This window comes from Microcaecilia unicolor, chromosome 3, assembly GCF_901765095.1.
Source record: "Microcaecilia unicolor chromosome 3, aMicUni1.1, whole genome shotgun sequence".
Lineage (NCBI taxonomy): Eukaryota > Metazoa > Chordata > Amphibia > Gymnophiona > Siphonopidae > Microcaecilia > Microcaecilia unicolor.
The window spans coordinates 509,276,530-509,295,415 of record NC_044033.1 but is presented as its reverse complement, the minus strand read 5'-3'; the positions used below and the strand labels follow the sequence as shown (position 1 = coordinate 509,295,415).

Below are 18,886 nucleotides of genomic sequence, written 5' to 3'. Positions count from 1 at the left end.
ATGGTATAGATATATTTCCGGTGCATATACATGGTGAAGAAGAAGTGGCTTTGAAATCTCCCTCCTGGAAAAATCTACTACTACGAATCATTTCTATAGCGCTACTAGACGTACGCAGCGCTGTACACACACATTATATACAGGTATCTTGTGTGTCCCTAGGAGGCTGACAATGTAAAACTCTGCTCTTGCCTCTCCTTTCTTTACCTCCGCGACGGGGATACAGGGGAATAGGGGGTGGAGCCCCTTCCCAGCGCGCGCGTGTGCCCGTTGGGTGAGCAGTGAGCACGCGCCGGTGTATTGGCCCCGCGCGCTGTCACAACAGATGTGGCACTCATACCTTTACCCGCGACAACCGCAGTGGATCATCTCATGTAAGCGAGTTGGAGAAAGTCCGCCGATGAGCAGCAGAAGCGACTACTCGCCTGCACCTCTCCGCCCCGCGGCAGACGGCGGGGCTGAGGCCCTGCCCCCGCCCTCCTCGTCTCCTCCCCGAGCGGCTTCCACAGCCGTAGACACGAGCGGGTGAGTGCAGGCATGGACGCGCCGGGGGGCTCCTCGCGCCCTGTTGTCGTCCCACTCCTGCTCCTTTTCTGGTTTGGCAGCAGCGTGGCCAACGGTTTCGAACTCACCCTCCTGCACACCAACGACGTTCACGCGCGCGTGGATCAGACCAGCGTCGACTCGGGCAGGTGCGCCTCGCAGGAAGACTGCTACGGAGGGGTGGCGCGGAGACTGAGCAAAATCCGCGAGGTGCGCGCCCGCGAGCCCCACGTCCTGCTGCTCGACGCCGGCGACCAATACCAGGGCACCGTCTGGTTCAATTACTACAAGGGCGAGGAGGCGGTCCACTTCATGAACTACCTCCAGTACGATGCCATGGTAAGTAGTAAAGCCAAGCAAAGTCCGCAAAACATATGGTGTGTAACCTATGATTTATTTATTTATTTATTTTTAGTACGTGGCATTTGCTAAAACCGGTTTTCCCCCAATTCCTGGCCTCCCACTTAGCCACCTCTCTCCCCCCCCCCCACCCACTTGCCACCTCTCTCCCCCCCCCCACTTAGCCACCTCTCCCCCCCCACTTAGCCACCTCTCTCCCCCCCCCACTTAGCCACCTCTCTCCCCCCCCCCACTTAGCCACCTCTCTCCCCCCCCCACTTAGCCACCTCTCTCCCCCCCCCACTTAGCCACCTCTCTCCCCCCCCACTTAGTCACCTCTCTCCCCCCCCCCACTTAGTCACCTCTCTCCCCCCCCCCACTTAGTCACCTCTCTCCCCCCCCCCCCCCCCACTTAGTCACCTCTCCCCTCTCCAGTCGGTTCAAAACTCTGCTGCCCGTCTCGTCTTCCGCCAGGGTCACTTTACTCATACTACCCCTCTCAAGTCGCATCACTGGCTCCCTATCCGTTTTTGCATCCTGTTCAAACTTCTTCTACTAACCTATAAACAGGGGCGTATCTGGACTCCGGCGGTAGGGGGGGCCAGAGCCAGAGGGAGGGGGCACATTTTAGCCCCCCCCCCCCCCCCCGCCATTGTCAGAGCCCCCACTGCCACCAATGACTCTCTCCACCCCCCTCCCGCCGCCAACCCTCCCCCGCCGAGGTCCGCTTCCACCTGCCGCTGCCTTAAAACTTCTTCTTCAGCCGGCGGGGGACCCCAAACCCCCGCCAGCCGCCCCAAGGTGTTTAAAATTCATCTTCGGCCTCCGTGGCCGTGCTGCTGTTGATAGGCGCTGTTGAATCCACTTCGGAGTCTGACGTCGCAAAAGTAAGCAACGGCAGCGGGGGAGGGTTGATGGCGGTAGGGGGGTCCAGGGCAAAATCTGCGGGGGCCCAGGCCCCTGAGGCCCCACGCAGATACGCCCCTGCCTATAAATGTACTCACTCTGCTGCTCCCCAGTATCTCTCCACACTCGTCCTTCCCTACACCCCTTCCCGTGCACTCCGCTCCATGGATAAATCCTTCTTATCTGTTCCCTTTTCCACTACTGCCAACTCCAGACTTCGCGCCTTCTGTCTCGCTGCACCCAACGCCTGGAATAGACTTCCTGAGCCCCTACGTCTTGCCCCATCCTTGACCATCTTTAAATCTAGATTGAAAGCCCACCTCTTTAACATTGCTTTTGACTTGTAACCTCTCGCTTCTACCTACCCTCCTCTCCTCGTTCCTCTACACATTAATTGATTTGCTTGCTTTATTATTTTTTTGTCTATTAGATTGTAAGCTCTTTGAGCAGGGACTGTCTTCTATGTTTGTGCAACACTGCGTACGTTTTGTAGCGCTATAGAAATGCTAAATAGTAGTAGTACTTGAGCCAATGGCGGGTTAAGTGACTTCTCCAACATCACAAAAAGCAGCAGTGGGATTTGAACAGAGTTTCTCTGACTCTGGCCACCACCTGTAGGGTGGGGGGAGGGAGGGAAATACATATATACACGCCTTTTTAAAAAATAATTTTCTTTTGAATATCTTATTAAGACCTCAATGGCTAACATTTCAGAGTAGTTGCAGGTCCTCTTCACTTATTATTCAGGGTTTTTGAGGTACTGAGTATCGGCACCTTTTCCATTGTCTACTAAAATTGACCCGTGGTCCCTAAGTTTTAATGAAAGAGCTCAGACTCTACACACCAGTTCTGCCTTGACATAGATTCTGTGACTGGTTGCAGGGAGCTTGGCTATTGTGGGGTGTGTCCCTTAGTGATCACCCCCATCCCTGAAGGATGGTCTGGCATTTGAGTACCGGCACCTTTTTTGCTAGAAATAATGCATTGCTTATTATACAGTATAATATAATTATACAGTAATATATTAAATTAGAACAAACCTCTTACTCTGTTCATAATTATACCTTTTGCAATATAATGTAAGCCACACTGAGCCTACAAATAGGTGGGAAATGTGGGGTACAAATGCAGCAAATAAATAAATAAATCCTATACCAAGTGTAAATATAAAGGGTTTTTTTGTTCAAATTAGTTTTATTGATTTTTTTTTTGACAACCAGAGAAAAAAGTAATCTTAATATAACAGCCAAATACAGCACCAGAAAATATATTCATCATATTAATATCAAACTAGCAGGACATTTTGATCAGGTGCATTAGGAATGTAGCAGAACCCATATCAGATCATATTTAACCAAAGTATTCATTATTTTCAGCTGAAATTCTTTCATATTTAGCAGTTAAGACAGTATTCCGCTATGTATTGTAATCAACAGCACTTGTATTTTTCCAAAAGAATAGTATAGTTTATATATCAGTGTCCTAGGTGCTCCTGGATTCTGGGTCCGACCCAGTGGGAGCCTCCTGAAGGTAGTCTCAGTCAGTTCCTCCACCTGGGGGAAAAGAAGCGTTAGTGGGTGGGAGTACCCTCTTCTCCTCTCCCTCCTCTCTCTATCTCTGTTGATAACACCCTCATCCTCCTCGTCTCATCTGCCCACAACCGCGGAGTCATCTTCGACTCCTCCCTCTCCTTCTCCGCGCATATCCAGCAGATAGCCAAGACCTGTCGCTTCTTTCTCTATAACATCAGCAAAATTCGCCCTTTCCTCTCTGAGCATACCACCCGAACACTCGTCCACTCTCTCATTACCTCTCGCCTTGACTACTGCAACCTACTCCTCACTGGCCTCCCATTTAGCCATCTATCCCCCCTTCAATCCGTTCAGAACTCTGCTGCACGTCTTATCTTCCGTCAGGATCGATATGCCCTTATCACCCCTCTCCTCAAGTCACTTCACTGGCTTCCGATCAGGTACCGCATACAGTTCAAGCTTCTCCTACTTACCTACAAATGCACCCCTCATTACCTCTCTACCCTCATCTCCCCTTACGCTCTTACCCGTAACCTCCGCTCACATGACAAATCCCTCCTCTCAGTACCCTTCTCTGCCAACTCCAGACTCCGCCTTTTCTGCCTCGCCTCACCCTATGCGTGGAATAAACTCCCTGAGCCCATACACCAAGCCCCCTCGCTGCCCATCTTCAAATCCTTACTCAAAGCCCACCTCTTCAATGTCGCCTTCGGCACATAACCATTATACCTCCATTCAGGATATCTAGACTGCCCCAACTTTACATTTCATCCCTTAGATTGTAAACTCCATTGAGCAGGGACTATCCTTCTTTGTTAAACTGTACAGCACTGCGTAACCCTAGTAGCGCTTTAGAAATGTTAAGTAGTAGTAGTGGTAGTAGGAAACCAAAAAAGAAATACAAACCCAAGTGAAATTGTGGCAAATAAAGTTGACTGTTAGATTAGGCAAGTTTGGAAGACACTTGTACTCTCTCATCCAAAAATCATGCTGGCGTCATCAATTTATGAAAAAACAAACAAACAAAAAAACTGTTTACTCTTCAACTCAGCAATAGCAGGAACATCAAACAATATCAACCCTCCAACCTTGATTGCAAGTCTTTTAAAACTACAGTCCTTCTGATATTCCCCAGGGGAACTCCTGTTTCCATTACCTCCCAAGGATCAGTCCAAATCCAGACAAACAGGTTGTGATCATCCGCCAGCAGGTGGAGATAGAGAACACTAATGCGTTGTGCCTTATAAGGTTCTGTTCATAGCAGCTCAGCCGGTAATCTCTATCCCCTCAGGTGGGATAGCAGTTCCTGTGCAGTGTGGTGACTTCAGTGTTGCCAGGTGGGCGGTTTTACCGCCCAATTGGGCGGTTTTCCGCGACCCGCCGCGGGAAATTTTTGCCCGCGGCGGGTTGCGGTTTTTTGGGCTCCTTTTTGGCTTCGGGGCGGTTTTTTCGCCGGCTTTTTTCGGCCGCGGTGGGCGGGGTTAATGACGTTTCTGGGCGGGGTTAGTGACGCGGGAGGCGGGGTTAGTGACGGGGGAGGCGGGGTTAGTGACGGGGGAGGCGGGGTTAGTGACGGGGGAGGCGGGGCCGATGACGGGGGAGGCGGGGCCGATGACGGCGGGGGCGGGGTTGATGACGGCGGGGGCGGGGGTGATGACGCGGGGGCGGGGGTGTCAGGGGCGGGGTTTGAGTTTGGGCGGGTTTTGGGCTGGATTTTGGGCTCCTTTAGGCTGGAAAAAAATTTTCCACCTGGCAACCCTGGGTGACTTCTTTGTGACCTCTTGCAGGTTCTGTAGAGTTTGGGGTTGAGAATATCCTGTGCCTCAGGTGTAAACCTAGTGATCTAGGTCCCTCCCTGCTCCCTCATTGCCACTTTCTACCTCTCTTTGGGTCTTCACTACTCTTTTTTTTTTTTTTTTTCCTGCCTCTATTTAAAAAAAAAAAAAAAAAAGTCAGCCACTGTAGTTCTCTTTAGGAGCACTTGTGCTGTGGGAAGATTTGGGGGCTTCGGTGCCTTGAAGGTCACGAGACAGGCTGTTTTCTGTGAGTGTGTTTTTTATTCCCAATGTCTGAGGCTGTTAAGTCTTGTGCATGCTGTGGGGGTAAGCTCTCGGGTACCAGTTCCTCCATGCTATCATTTATATCTGCGGACATGCTGCTGTTACCTCGGTTTGCCATTGGTACTCCGTCTCAGGGAGTTCAATTGGGCTGTACTCTGGTGGCAGTTTTGGCAGGCTCAGCAGTAGCTCCCGCGCTTCTCGATGCTTCGGTGGCCATTTTGTCAGCGGGTTCCTTGTCCACTACTGTGTCCCAGGATGTTGGTTTTGCGGGGGTAGAAGTCTCTGCTTTGCAGTTATTGCCTGAATTTGTTCTTTCTTTTTTTTTTACATCAGGCATTTTTATTAAAGTCAGCTCAAACTGCCTCTGCTTCTTCCTCTCACATTATTTCTGAGCAGCAGCTTCCTAAGAAAAGAAAACTTTGTGTTTCACAGGATTTAGTAGATGTTTCTACTCGGGAGTCAGAGGAGGTTTTACCTGTGGATTCTGACTGCTCTGGTTCTGCTGATGTCCCTGACTTGGAAATTTTAGGGGTAGAAGAGGGTGATGATCCTACTGTAGCTAGGTTATTTTTGAAGGTGGAGTTGCCTCTGTTAATCACAAAATCTATGGAGGCTTTAAACATTTCTTCTCCTGCTTCCAGATCCTCTTCTCATGCTCCATCTATTATGTCAGGTACTAAGAGGACTCCTGTATCTTTCCATATTCATGAGGCTATGCAGTTGTTGATTGCAGCTCAGTGGGATACCCCAAACCTCCAGGTGGCACGGGCTATGTCCAGATTATATCCCCTTATACTGTCTGATTTGGAGTAGTTTGTTCTGCCTAAGGTGAATGCAGGACCGTGCCAATGCGGTAAGCGAGGTAAGCGTGGCAGGGGGCGCCGTCCTCTGGGGGGCGCCCCGCCGCGCCATGCTTGCCTCGCCCTCCCACTCCCATGTCCCAACTGCCCGCCCTCTTCTCCCCCCAACAAAATCTCTTTTAAATTTACCTCCGTCCGGCTGGCAGTGCAGCGAATGGCGCAGCGTCAGTGAAGGAGGCGGCGCTCCCGACGTCTCTACTGGTCTCCCCTTCGATCAATGTCCCGCCTTCTTCTGACGTCAAGGAAATTACGTCAGAAGAAGGCGGGGCATTGAGCGAAGGGGAGACCAGTAGAGACGTCGGGAGCGCCGCCTCCTTCACTGACGCTGCGCCATTCGCTGCCCTGCCAGCCGGATGGAGGTAAATTTAAAAGATTTTGTTGGGGGGAGAAGAGGGCGGGCAATTGGGACATGGGAGCGGGAGGGCCGGGGAGAGAGGACAGCAATCATCTACGCAGGGGGGGGGGGCGCCACCCGATCCCTTGCGGGGGGGGGGCGCCACAGACCCTTGGCACGGCCCTGGGTGAATGCCCTTATCACATCACACGTACCACTGTCCCTCTTGAAGGCGGCACTGCATTAAAAGATATGCATGAGGCTTCCTTGAAGCTTGCCTTTCAAATGGCTGCTTTAAATTCTCAGGCAACAATTTCTTCTTTTGTGGCCAGGGCTTCTTTATCGTAGATTCAGCAATTGTCCACATTGGACTCGCCTCCAGACTTTCTTCCTTCCCTTGAGGCGGGGTTGTCCTATTTGTCAGATGCTCTTTATGATATTCTTCGAGTGTTGACTAAAAGGTGTGGCATTGGCAGTTTCAGCGTGGTGCTGGCTATGGTTGAGACATTGGGCCGCTGATGGCATCCAAATCTCGTCTGGCGAAGTTACCTTTTTGGGGGAGACTGTTCTTTGGTGTGGATTTGGAGAAGATTGTTAAAGACCTGGGAGATTCCAAGGTCCAGTGGCTACCCAAGGACAAGCCTAATTCTCATCTCCAAGCATCTAGGTATCTCTTTCTTTCAAGAAGCGCAGAGTTATATACTGGGGAAGGCTAGTACTTCCTCTGAAAAACCTCGCTTTCCTCAGATTCAGTCATCATTTCAAGTGGGCAAGAAGTCCTTCTCTGCTACCTCTAGAACCTCTCCCTCTTTTCAGTCCTCGCAGTGACGAGGTCGAGGTTCAATCTTTGTACAAAGGCATAGGTGGGCAGTTTTTCCCCTTTTACAAGGAGTGGATCACCATCACTACAGACCACTGGGTCCTCGATATTCTGCATGGCTACAAGCTAGAATCTTCCAAGCCACTTGCAAATCTTTTCTTGCTGTCCCCTTGCGAAGTTGAGCAGTGCTAACTACCTTTATATCTTTAATGTGCCTGGAGGCCATTCAGCCCGTTCTTCCAGCAGAGACAGGTCGATATTCCGTCTATTTTGTCGTGCCGAAGAAAGAAAACTCTTCACTCAGTTCTGGATCTCAGAGGGGTGAACAAGTCTCTCAGATGCTGCAGTTTCTCATGAGGACTTCGATCTGTAATAGCCTTGGTCCAGCCAGTCGAGTTTCTCACCTCATTGGACCTCAAGGAGGCTTATTTTCGTATCCTGATTTGGTCTCCTCACCGGAGGTTTCACAGTCATGCCTTTTGGCTTTGCCACTCTGTCTCACACATTTTCCAAAGTTATGGTGATTGTAGCAGTCTTCCTTCACAGGCAAGGGATCCAGGTACACCCTTACCTGGATGACTGGCTAATTTGGGTGCCTTCTTATCAGTACAGAGCCTTCAGAGTACACAGAGAGTTCTGTCTCTTCTTTATACACTGGATTGGATGGTGAATTACAGCAAGAGCCATCTCAGAACCTGGAATTTCAGGGAGTATGCTTCGATACTACATTGGGGAAGGTTTTTCTCCCCCAGCATTGTCAGCTCAAGCTCAAACAGCAAATTCTCAGGCTTCTGTCTCTCTTCTGCCTGCTGGCATGGGGTTATGTTCAGTGTAAACCCCCTAGTCATGGAGCAGGTAAATTTGAATAATTGAAGAAATAAATATATGAGTGTCACAGTTTTAAATAGGGTTCCCAAATAAACTCCACACAACCAAGGGATTTAGCAAGAAAAAAATATTAAAGGTTTTATAAAAGGGTAAAGTAAATAGAAACACTGAGATATGTTTCTTAAAGTTGGTACCAATTTTTACAGGTTGATGGTATTAAATAAAATTAGTGCAAGATGTTAAATGCTTTGAGATAAGTTACAAAGGAAATAAAGGCAATAACAATTTTAAAACTACAATCAAAGTTATCAAGGATCACAGCTATGAAGACCCCAACTCCACATCTGCAGTAACCCAAAACATCCCACACATGTACACAGCACTAATTAGTGTGCTCAGATCTGATATATATATAGTTTTCAATTTGTGTGCACACAATTTCGTTACCAGTATATTAAAGTCTTCGCTAGCATCGCTGCTTTCTTGCGTTGGGTACCTTAGTCTTCTCTACTTCCACGTCTCCTCGGTTGGTGAGGTCAGTTCACTGGTTCAGGAACTGCAGGGACTCCACGATACCTACTACTCTGACTCAAAAAAACTCAAAAAAGGAAAACCTTGACTTTCTGTGGAACTTGTGGACTAACTAAATTCAAAATAAAAAGATAAGCAAGGAAAATTCCTATCTCAACCACCCAAAACATACTACTACTACTTAACATTTCTAAAGCGCTACTAGGGTTACGCAGCACTGTACAATTTAACATGGAAGGACAGTCCCTGCTCAAGGAGCTTACAATCTAAAAGACAGGTGTACAATCTAAAGACGATCTAAACAATCTAAAGACAAGTGTAGAGTCCGTCTGATAGGGCATACTATATTTCACGAAAGGTTAGGTGCCGAAAGCAGCATTGAAGAGGTGAGTTTTAAGCAGAGATTTGAAGATGGGTAGGGAGGGGGCTTGGCGTAGGGGTTGAGGAAGATTGTTCCAAGCATAGGGTGAGGCGAGGCAGAATGAGTAGAGCCTGGAGTTGGCAGTGGTGGAGAAGGGAACTGAAAGGAGGGATTTGTCCTGTGAGCGGAGGTTACGGGCGGGAACATAGGGGGAGATGAGGGTAGAGAGGTAGTGAGGAGCCGCAGACTGGGTGCATTTGTAGGTGAGGAGAATCTTGAATTGTATGCGGTATCTGATTGGAAGCCAGTGAAGTGACTTGAGGAGAGGGGTGATGTGAGTATATCGGTTCTGGCGGAATATAAGACGTGTGGCAGCGTTCTGAACGGATTGAAGGGGGGATAGATGGCTAAATGGGAGGCCGGTGAGGAGTAAGTTGCAGTAGTCAAGGCGAGAGGTAATGAGAGCGTGGACGAGAGTTCGTGTGGTGTGCTCAGATAGGAAAGGGCGAATTTTGCTGATGTTGAAGAAGCGACAGGTCTTGGCAGTCTGTTGGATATGCGCAGAGAAGGAGAGGGAGGAATCGAAGATGACTCCGAGGTTGCGGGCAGATGTGACGGGGTGGATGAGGGCGTTATCAACTGAGATAGAGAGTGGAGGAAGAGGAGAGGTGGGTTTAGGTGGAAAGACGAGGAGCTCGGTTTTGGACATGTTCAGCTGCAGGTGGCAGTTGGACATCCAGGCAGCAATGTCAGATCAGCAGGCCGAAACCTTGGCCTGGGTCTCCGCGGTGATGTCTGGTGTGGAGAGATATAGCTTGGTGTCATCAGCATAAAGATGATACTGAAAACCATGAGATCAGATCAGTGAGCCTAGGGAATGACCCCTTTTGTTTTGTTCTGCTATACAACCACCCCTAATCTCACTGATGGACGGCTACACTAAATCCCCTAGAGGCAGGCACTCGCAGGACTCAAGGCTTAGGCATGGGCAGCTGTTCCCCAAGGCAGGCTTTTGTCTGGATCCCCGGAGGCAGGCATAAACAAAAAAAAAACAGTGTTCACTTTTAGTCTGGCCACTCAGTGCAGGGGGATGCCCCTTTCTCTCTCTCTGTGGACGCTCAAACCAGCAAGCTCCTGGGCTAGATCCCTCCTAAGGCAGGCACTCAAAAAGCACAGTTCCTTTTCTTATCTGGGCACTCAGTGCAAGGGGGGGGGGTGTCTCTTTCTCTCTGGAGCTTCCTCCCTCTCTGGATCAGCCTCTTGTTTACAGGACAGTCACATGGCTGGCTTTCTCCTCTGCTCTCTGGACAGACAGACACACACACACGCGAATTGCCATGGGTGGGTTCCTCTGGGGTTCTATCCAGCTATGCACTGCTCCCAGCACGTCCCTGTGACCACTGTAACAACAAATCTTCTGCTCAGCTCACCTCAGGCCCCCTTTATTCTGTTCCTGTCTGCTTCAGTGCCCGCCACACTCACCATCTCTCTTTCTTCATCTGTGGGTTCCAGCCTGCAGCTGCCTCTTCTTATTTGAGCATGCCCTGCTTCTGCCCCACCTTGCAGCACATTCTTCCCTCAGACCATGCTTGTAGCTTCCATTGTCTGTAGCCTCGATTGCCTTCTTCTTTCCAGGCAGCCTCTGCACTGTAAAAACTTTGTCCCACCTCGCTGTCCCCTGGATTGGTTTGAAATTCGCACCAATCTAAGGATCAGACTGCCTCCTGCCACCTCATTGGTCCAAATTCGTGCCTTTTTGCAGATCCTGTCTCCCAGGGGCGTAGCCAGCCTTCCGTGGGGGAGGGGTCCAGAGCCCGGGGGGAGGGGGCACATTTTAGCCCTCCCCCCAGCGCCGCCCCCCCCCCCCCACCGCCGACATTGCTGCCCCCCACTCCCGCCGCGAACCTGCCGCCGCCGCTGCAGCCTACCTTTACTTTTGCTGGCGGGGGATCCCACTCCCCGCCAGCCGACGTCTTCTCAGTCGCTTCCTGCTCTTCAATTTGTTTGCTGACGTCCTGCATGTACAATTACGTGCAGGACGTCAGCAAACAAATTGAAGAGCAGGAAGGACTGAGAAGACGTCGGCTGGCGGGGAGTGGGATCGCCCGCCAGCAAAAGTAAAGGTAGCGGCGGCGGGGGCGGGTTCGCCGGGAGGGGGGTCCTGGGGTGAATCTGCGGGGGCCCCCTCAGGCCCCACATAGCTACGCCACTGCTGTCTCCTATTGGCTATCCCACACACTGTCCCCTCCTCTACTTCCAGTTCTCAAACAGCAAATCAGGAGCCTTGTACTGTGCTCTCAGACAGCCAATCGGAAGATTTGTTTCACTGTCCCCTCCATACAGATTCAAACTCGTGAAACTTTAAAAACACACATCTAGCAGCCATGGACATCTGAGTTATTTGTACAACAGTGCTGGAGCATTTTAAACACTCTAAACATTTTAATTAAAAGGTGACAGAGTTGTGCTGGCTCTCAGCTTGTCCTCTGTGTCTCCCTGCTCTCAGCAAGATGCCCCCTTCCCAGGAAAGAGGGGGGGGGGGGAAACAAAGGTAAAGGCTTCTTTTCTTCTCTATATTTACATTCAGGTTCTCGGTTCTATGGCAGCGACTTTGGATGTTCTGACTTGGGCGAAATTCCATATGAGGACCCTACAGTCTTCCCTGTTGCACCAATGGTCTCCAGTCTTGAAGAATTACGACCAGTTGATGCCATTGATGCCTCTTGCCAGATGGAGTTTTCCTTACAGACTCTCAGTTGGTGTGTTCTCACCTCCAATGCCAGCCTCTTCAGATGGGGAGCCCATTATCTCCACCACTCTGCACAGGGCTGCTGGACGAGAGTGAAGGCTTCCTGGCCAATCAACAGATTGGAACGTCGAGCTGTCCGGAAAGCTCTACTCGCTTTTGTGTCTCTTCTTCATGGGAGGCTGGTACGAGTGCTCTTGGACATTGTGACAGCAGTGGCTTACATCAACAGGCAGGGGAATACAAAGAGTATGCCCTTGCCCAGGAGGCTTGTCTTCTTTATCAGTGGGCAGAATTGAACATTCCAATAATTTCAGCATCCCATATTGTGGGTTCTCTGAACTTGCAAGCAGATTTCCTCAGCAGAGTGTCTCTGGACTTGGGAGAATGGCAACTGTTCGACTGCATTTTGCCTCATTTCCACAAAGTGGGGCCTTCCAGTTCTGGACCTCATGACATCCAGACTCAATGCGCAGGTCCACAGTTTGTACAGCCGCTTCAGGGAGAAGGTCTCCCTGGGAATGGATGCACTAGTACATCCTTGTCTGTCAAAACAGCCTCCTTTAGGTTGTTTCCTCTGTGGCCTCTCGTGGGAAGGATGTTGGCACAGGATTGCTCATCATCCTAGCAAGGTCGTTCTCGTAGCTCCAGACTGGCCGAGACATCCTTGGTCTGCAGACCTCATCTGTGTTCAAATCGCTCCTCGTTTGACTCTTCCTCCACAGACGGGCTTGTTGCACCAAATTCCAGTACTTGGTCTTATGGCCTGGCTATTGAGAGGAAGAAGGGTTATGCGGATGGTGTAATTACTACATTGTTGCAAGCACGAAAGCAATCCACTTCTTATGCTAGAGTGAGAACTTTTGCAAGCTGGTCTGCACAGAGTGGGTTTTCTCTATTTTGTGCATCTCAAATTTTATACTTCCTTCAGGAGGGATTCAAAAAAGGCTTGGCTCTCAATTTGCTCAAGATTCAGATGGCGGGGGTTAGCGGTCTATAGAGGCAAAATATAGAATGTCTCGGCTGCTCACATGATATCGTGCAGTTCCTTAAAGGAGTCACTCATTTGCGCCCCCCCTCTCTGTAATATTTGTCCTCAGTGGAGTCTTCAAGTGGTTCTTAAGGCTCTTCATTTTGGCCCCCTTTGAGCCTCTTCATTCGGCAACTATCAAAGATCTCACTTTAAAGGCAGTTTTTCTATTTGCCATTTCATTGGCATGAAGAGTTTCAGAGCTTCAAGCTTTCTGTTGCAGGGATCCCTTTGTTTTTCTGATCGGGGGTTTCGATACAGACTGTTCGTCCTTTTTGCTGAAGATAGTATCTCCTTTTTATGTCAATCAGACTGTGTTTCTTCCTTATTTTTCCAGGGAGGTCTATTCTGTAGAATATACTTCCCAGGCTGTTGGATGTTAAGCGCATAAGGACATGCGTATCTTTCTGCTACCAATGATGGTGTGTTTCTAATCATCTTTTTGTCCTTTTTGCGGGACCCCGGAAGGGTCTGCCATCATCCAAAGCAACAGTGACCTGATGGCTTAAGGAGGTTATTTCTTCTGCTTACATTCTGATGGGTGAATCTGCTCCCCTACATGTTAAGGCTCATTCTACCAGGTCTCTTGATTTCGTTGGCAGAGATCTGTAGGTCAGCGATGTGGTCTTCTTATTCATTTGTTAAGCATTACCGACTGGATGTGTCTGCTCAAGCAAATACTTTTAGGGCCATGGTTCTCGCTGCAGGGAGGATTGCTTTTGTACATCCCATTTGTCTGGGCTGATCCTTGGGACATAATGGAAGGAAAAATTAGTTTAAATTACTTGATAATTTTCTTTCCTTTAGTCCCAAAGGATCAGTCCAGAGCCTGCCCTTCTGTGATAGTCTCGGTTTTTCGGTGTTCTATGAAATGTTGTGTGTTTGTGTTGTTCTGAGGCATGTATTTTGCTCCATATTTCATGGTTATTTTTCTGTCTGGAGCAGGCTTGTCCAACCTTTTTCTACTGGGGTCCACATTTTATATTTTGTAACATTCAGAGAGCCAAAACACCAGTGTGCATGCGCACTCATGCTCTCTCAGAATCATACACTCATGTGCTCTTTGAGAACACCCAAACCTTTGCACATCTATATAAATAAAATCCCCCCTCAGACGTTCTGAAGCTCACTCCATCTGTCCTGAACTCCTGTCCTCCTGGTAGGCTAGGCTATTCGGACTACTCACCCTCAGTCTCAGCCACGCCCATCTGGGCCGTAGGCCACGCCCCCATCTGCACATAAAAAGCACCCTCAACGTTCTAAACCACACTCTGAGGCTTCAACAGTTCGTATGTTCGAAGCTCTGTAACCATTTTTAAGCACACTACATCTCTGCCCCGCCCTGACCTATCAGAGAAGGGAGGAGTGTCACAGCTGCACCGCTCTGACCTATCAAAGGGAACTGAAACAAGAAAAGGGAAGAGCGTCACACTGAATGACGGACCTATCAGAGGGAAGTCAAATAGAAGAAGGGAGGAACGTCAGAGGCCAAGGGGACGGCCGTATCTACATTTCATAGGTTTCCTTGCTTTCTTTTCAGTGTATTGCAGCTGCAGCCAGTTAAGTAAGTCTAGCAAGCCTGTCAGCTACTGAATACAGAAAGCAAAAGATAGCATGTGGGAACTTGCTCCATTTTGTTCTCTGGAATGCAGTGATTATTATACAAATGGTCTTGCTTTCATTATTTTGGTAGGGGCTGCCTTCATGACTGTCCACAGTCCCCCCAGTCCTGACACCTGACAGGGGGGACAGGGAAGGACACTCACTGTCTCACATAAGCACTCGCACACACTCATTCTCACATACACACACGCTCTCTCACAGACACACTCACACCCACTCTCTGTCACACACACACTTGCACATTCTCACTCTCACAGACACTCTCTCAAACATACACACTCTGCGCAAAACCTTGCTAGCGCCCGTTTCATTTCAGCCAGAAACGGGCCTTTTTTACTAGTAACTATATAATGCTGCCAAGAAACTGTATTTTATTTTTCAGTCAGCTTAAGAAGCTAACCCCCCCCCCCCCCATTTACTAATCCGCACTAGCGACTGCCCTTTGCTAATGCTGTTCGCATTGTACAAGTGAAAAACATAGAAAATCAAGCCGTTGGGATGTAGCAAGGGCCAGCATTTTTAGCAGACTGGTCTCCCAGACATCCCAGGAGAGCAATTGGGCACTGCTGTGGACTTCATATAAATGCTCCCAGGTACATATCTCGCCGTTGCACCCTTATCTTGTCTGCTGAGCCCTCCAAAACCCACTACCCCAACTGTACACCACTATAATAGCTGTTATGAGTGAAGGGGGCACCTATATGTGGCTACAGTGGGTTTCGGGTGAGTTTTGGAGGGCTCACAGTTTCCACCACAATGTAACAGGGAGAGGTATGGGCCTAGGTCCACCTGTCTACAGTGCACTGCACCCACCACTACACTATAGGGACCTGCATGCCACTCTCACGGACCTGACTATAATATCTGAGGCTGTCATAGAGGTTAGTGAGTACTATGTTCAGAAGGAATGGATCCTCAGCAGCTTAGCCGAGATTAGGTGGCAGAGCCGTTGGTGGGAGGGGGGCTGGTGGTTGGGAGGCGGGGAAAATGCTGGGCAGACTTATACGGTCTGTACCAGAGCTGGTGGTGGGAGGCGGGGCTGGTGGTTTGGAGGCGGGGATAGTGCTGGGCAGACTTATATGGTCTGTGCCCCAAAGAGGACAGGTACAAATCAAGGTAGGGTATACACAAAAAGTAGCACATATGAGTTTATCTTGTTGGGCAGACTGGATGGACCGTGCAGGTCTTTTTCTGCCGTCATCTACTATGTTATGTTACTATGTTATTGTCTCGCAGCTTAGTAAATGGGGGTGTTTTGTGTTGATAGACTAAAAAAAAAAAATCCTCAATGAATGGTTTCCAGGTGTGACTGTCTGGCTGTCCTAGCTTTCACAATCTTTCACCACAGTCCAATAAAAGTCAGACAAGATCTAGGGCATTTATTTTTTATTTATTAGGATTTATTTACTGCCTTTTTGAATGAATTCACTCAAGGCAGTGTACAGTTCTACATATTAAAGTGGATTAATGCAACCACTATAATACTTTGCTTTATAATCCAAAGTATAAAACTGTCTTCAAAGTTAGTCCATATAGATGTTAATTATCTGAATGATTTAGCTGTAATGTGGGGACTTGGCATAGATGACTGCACTAATGAGGTAATTTTTATTATGTTGGCATACAGAAAGAGAACTGTTAGCACTTTATTTGCCATTTAGAAGATTTCAACTTCCATCAAACATTCTGCACTTTTTTTTAGGTTAGAGTTCAAGCCTCTGGAGTTTTCAAATAGAAAGTAGAAAAGTAATCAAATAGTCTTGGTTGCCTTCCTTATGGGGCTAAGAACAGAATGAAATCATCAGGTCAGGGCTTCTTTAAATATACATAAAGCACAAAGATAAATGTTGTTATACAGATCTGTTTTTGGTTTCCTTTAGCACATGCCCCAGCACAAACCTCTCTTTAATCGGAATTCAGATTTTACATCAAGTCTGTAATTTGAGAGGAAAGCTTGCCTTGCTTTTTCATCCCCTGCTCTTCTCTTCAGTCATGTGAGCGAAAGCTCCCTTGATAAAACTGGTAAATCTAATGCTTCAGAGCAGACAAATTATCAATATGTTCTGAACTTTAAAACAATACAGGAACGTAAGACCTTTGAAGTCAGAATGATTAAATATTTTGACACCCACCAGACAGGACTTAACAAAGATCTGGGTTTTCTAGCCCATTATAAACCATAAAATCGTACTGCTTTCTCACCCTCCTGTCTCCATGCATATCCCCTGTCCCTCATCCACGGGACTCTTCCTGTCTCTCACCTATCCACCCCCACCCATCCTGTTAGACTGTCACTGGAATGCTTTGATGTTTCACTTTTATATACTGTCATCTACCAACATTTGCTTATTTCCGATCTGACGAAGAAGGGCAACCTTCGAAAGCTAATCAAGAAATGTATTAAGTTATGTCCACTAAAAAAGGTATCATCTTATATTTTTCCATGTTTTATTTTGTTTTATTTCTATTGATTTACCTTTAAAAGTGGACTAACACAGCTACCACACCTCTCTACTCAATATGTTCTGGAAAGCGTACTTAGCATTTGCTTCCTGTCTGTCTTGTTCACCAAAACTAAACATAATTTCCCCAGGAAGCTTTTGCCTTTTTTCCTCTGCCATCACTTCTGTTTTTAAGTCAGCAAATACCGCCTTTGTCTGGCAAATTTAACTACAGTACCTTAGCTAATCTGACCATCTGACAGACCCCCTGGTGATGTCATCGCATTAAGAAGCACACGGTAGGAGGGCCTTTCAATATCATTACACGGCAGCTGTACCACATCCAATAACCAGAATTTAGACAAGATTAGCAAAACTATATGAATAAAATGATCAAAAATTCAGCCGTGATTTATTATTTTAGCATCTTGCCCACCAAACTATGAAACGAAAGGCTGAACCCCTCCCCCACACCATCACTCTGGGAGGGGCTGAGACCAGACAGCCCAAATTCTGAAAGCTCAGTCCCCCGGCACGGGCTTACTCCGAGAACCACGGTGCAACCTCCCCTTACTCACCACACCATGCCGTAGGCCCCTTCCCCAATGGAAGAGAGATTTGGTATAGCAGGGGTCTACGTCGAAGGCCTGGCCCCACACCATCTCAGGAACTTGGTTGGTGGCAGCTGCCATATTTGGCCAGGGTGCCCGCTGTGTATCTGGGTGATGCGAACACGCAAGGGGAGGGGAGGAGAAGGAAGGGCGACACAAGCTTCCCCAAGCAAAGCGAGACAGTGCACGTACGAAACCCCACCCCAATGGCGCAAGGCTCGGAGGGACACCTTGTGAGTGGATATTATCCAGTGAGATAGTGTAGCTAATTTTTAAGAATTAAGCAGGTGCTTTGGGCTACGATATTTACTGCTTCCAAAATGCCTTGGCTGCAGGGCCTGCAGGCAAAAAATTGTGTGCTGATGGTTCTTTTCAGCTGGTGTGACTGTCAAGAGTTTTCATGCATTGCTTAAGGGATTACCATTGTTTTCCGTATTATCCAACTTTTCACTTATCCGACAACGGGCAGGTCCCGTTTACGTTGGATAATCAAGACTGTACTGTATTTCCTTTCATATTTATTTTATTTTTGTTACATTTGTACCCCGCGCTTTCCCACTCATGGCAGGCTCAATGCGGCTTACATGGGGCAATGGAGGGTTAAGTGACTTGCCCAGAGTCACAAGGAGCTGCCTGTGCCTGAGGTGGGAATCAAATTTGTTTGGGATCTATTCACTTCATCACAAATGGATTTTTCTTATTCTCTGATATGTCCAGACCAACCATATTGCAATGTATTGTATCATGTGTCTGATGAAGTGGATTGTGGTTCTTGACAGCCCATGCCTCAAATTGGTTAGTCTATAAGGTGCCGCCTGCCCCTTTCATTGTTATGCTAGACTAACATATCTACCTCTTTTAAAGTTTTTGTGTTAATATAAGTTTGTTGCTGTCCTAGGCCTCTTCAAATTGACATAGTTGTTTGTCCCATCATAATCTTGCAGGTGGTCACACTGTGGATGGCAGCTGGGAGGTTTCCTTATCAAGAAGATACAGAATAACTGGGCAAACTAGATAGGCTGTTTTAGCTATAATTTTGGGACTTGCTGCTTCCTGCCCTTCCCCCAGGGCTCCTGCTAGTGCTGGAAACACAGTCCCCACGAAAAGCAGTGAGTCTTTTCAGTAAGTTAGGCGATCAAATCATTGAAATTAATGGGGAAAGCACAAGAGACATGACATATGCCAGAGCCAAAGAGGTTATTAAATCCGGAGGCAGGAGAGTACGGTTATTACTGAAGCGTGGAACAGGACAAGTGCCAGAATATGGAATGGTACCTTCTGGCCTCTCCATGTGCATGAAAAGTGACAAGCATGGGTCCCC

General features: G+C 48.2%; 1 protein-coding gene across 2 annotated transcripts in view; it reads left to right on the top strand.

Annotated features, from left to right (window-relative positions):
- The first annotated feature begins 374 nt into the window (after positions 1 to 374).
- NT5E (5'-nucleotidase ecto) overlaps positions 375 to 18,886 on the top strand; it is a 502,044-nt gene continuing 483,532 nt past the window's right edge. The window contains exon 1 of one of the 2 annotated variants that reach the window (XM_030199136.1): positions 375 to 882. In XM_030199136.1, coding sequence (XP_030054996.1) covers positions 538 to 882 — 345 coding nt within the window. In that variant the 5' untranslated portion in view covers positions 375 to 537. The remainder of the gene's footprint in view (positions 883 to 18,886) is intronic. The other variant, XM_030199135.1, reaches the window with a different exon arrangement.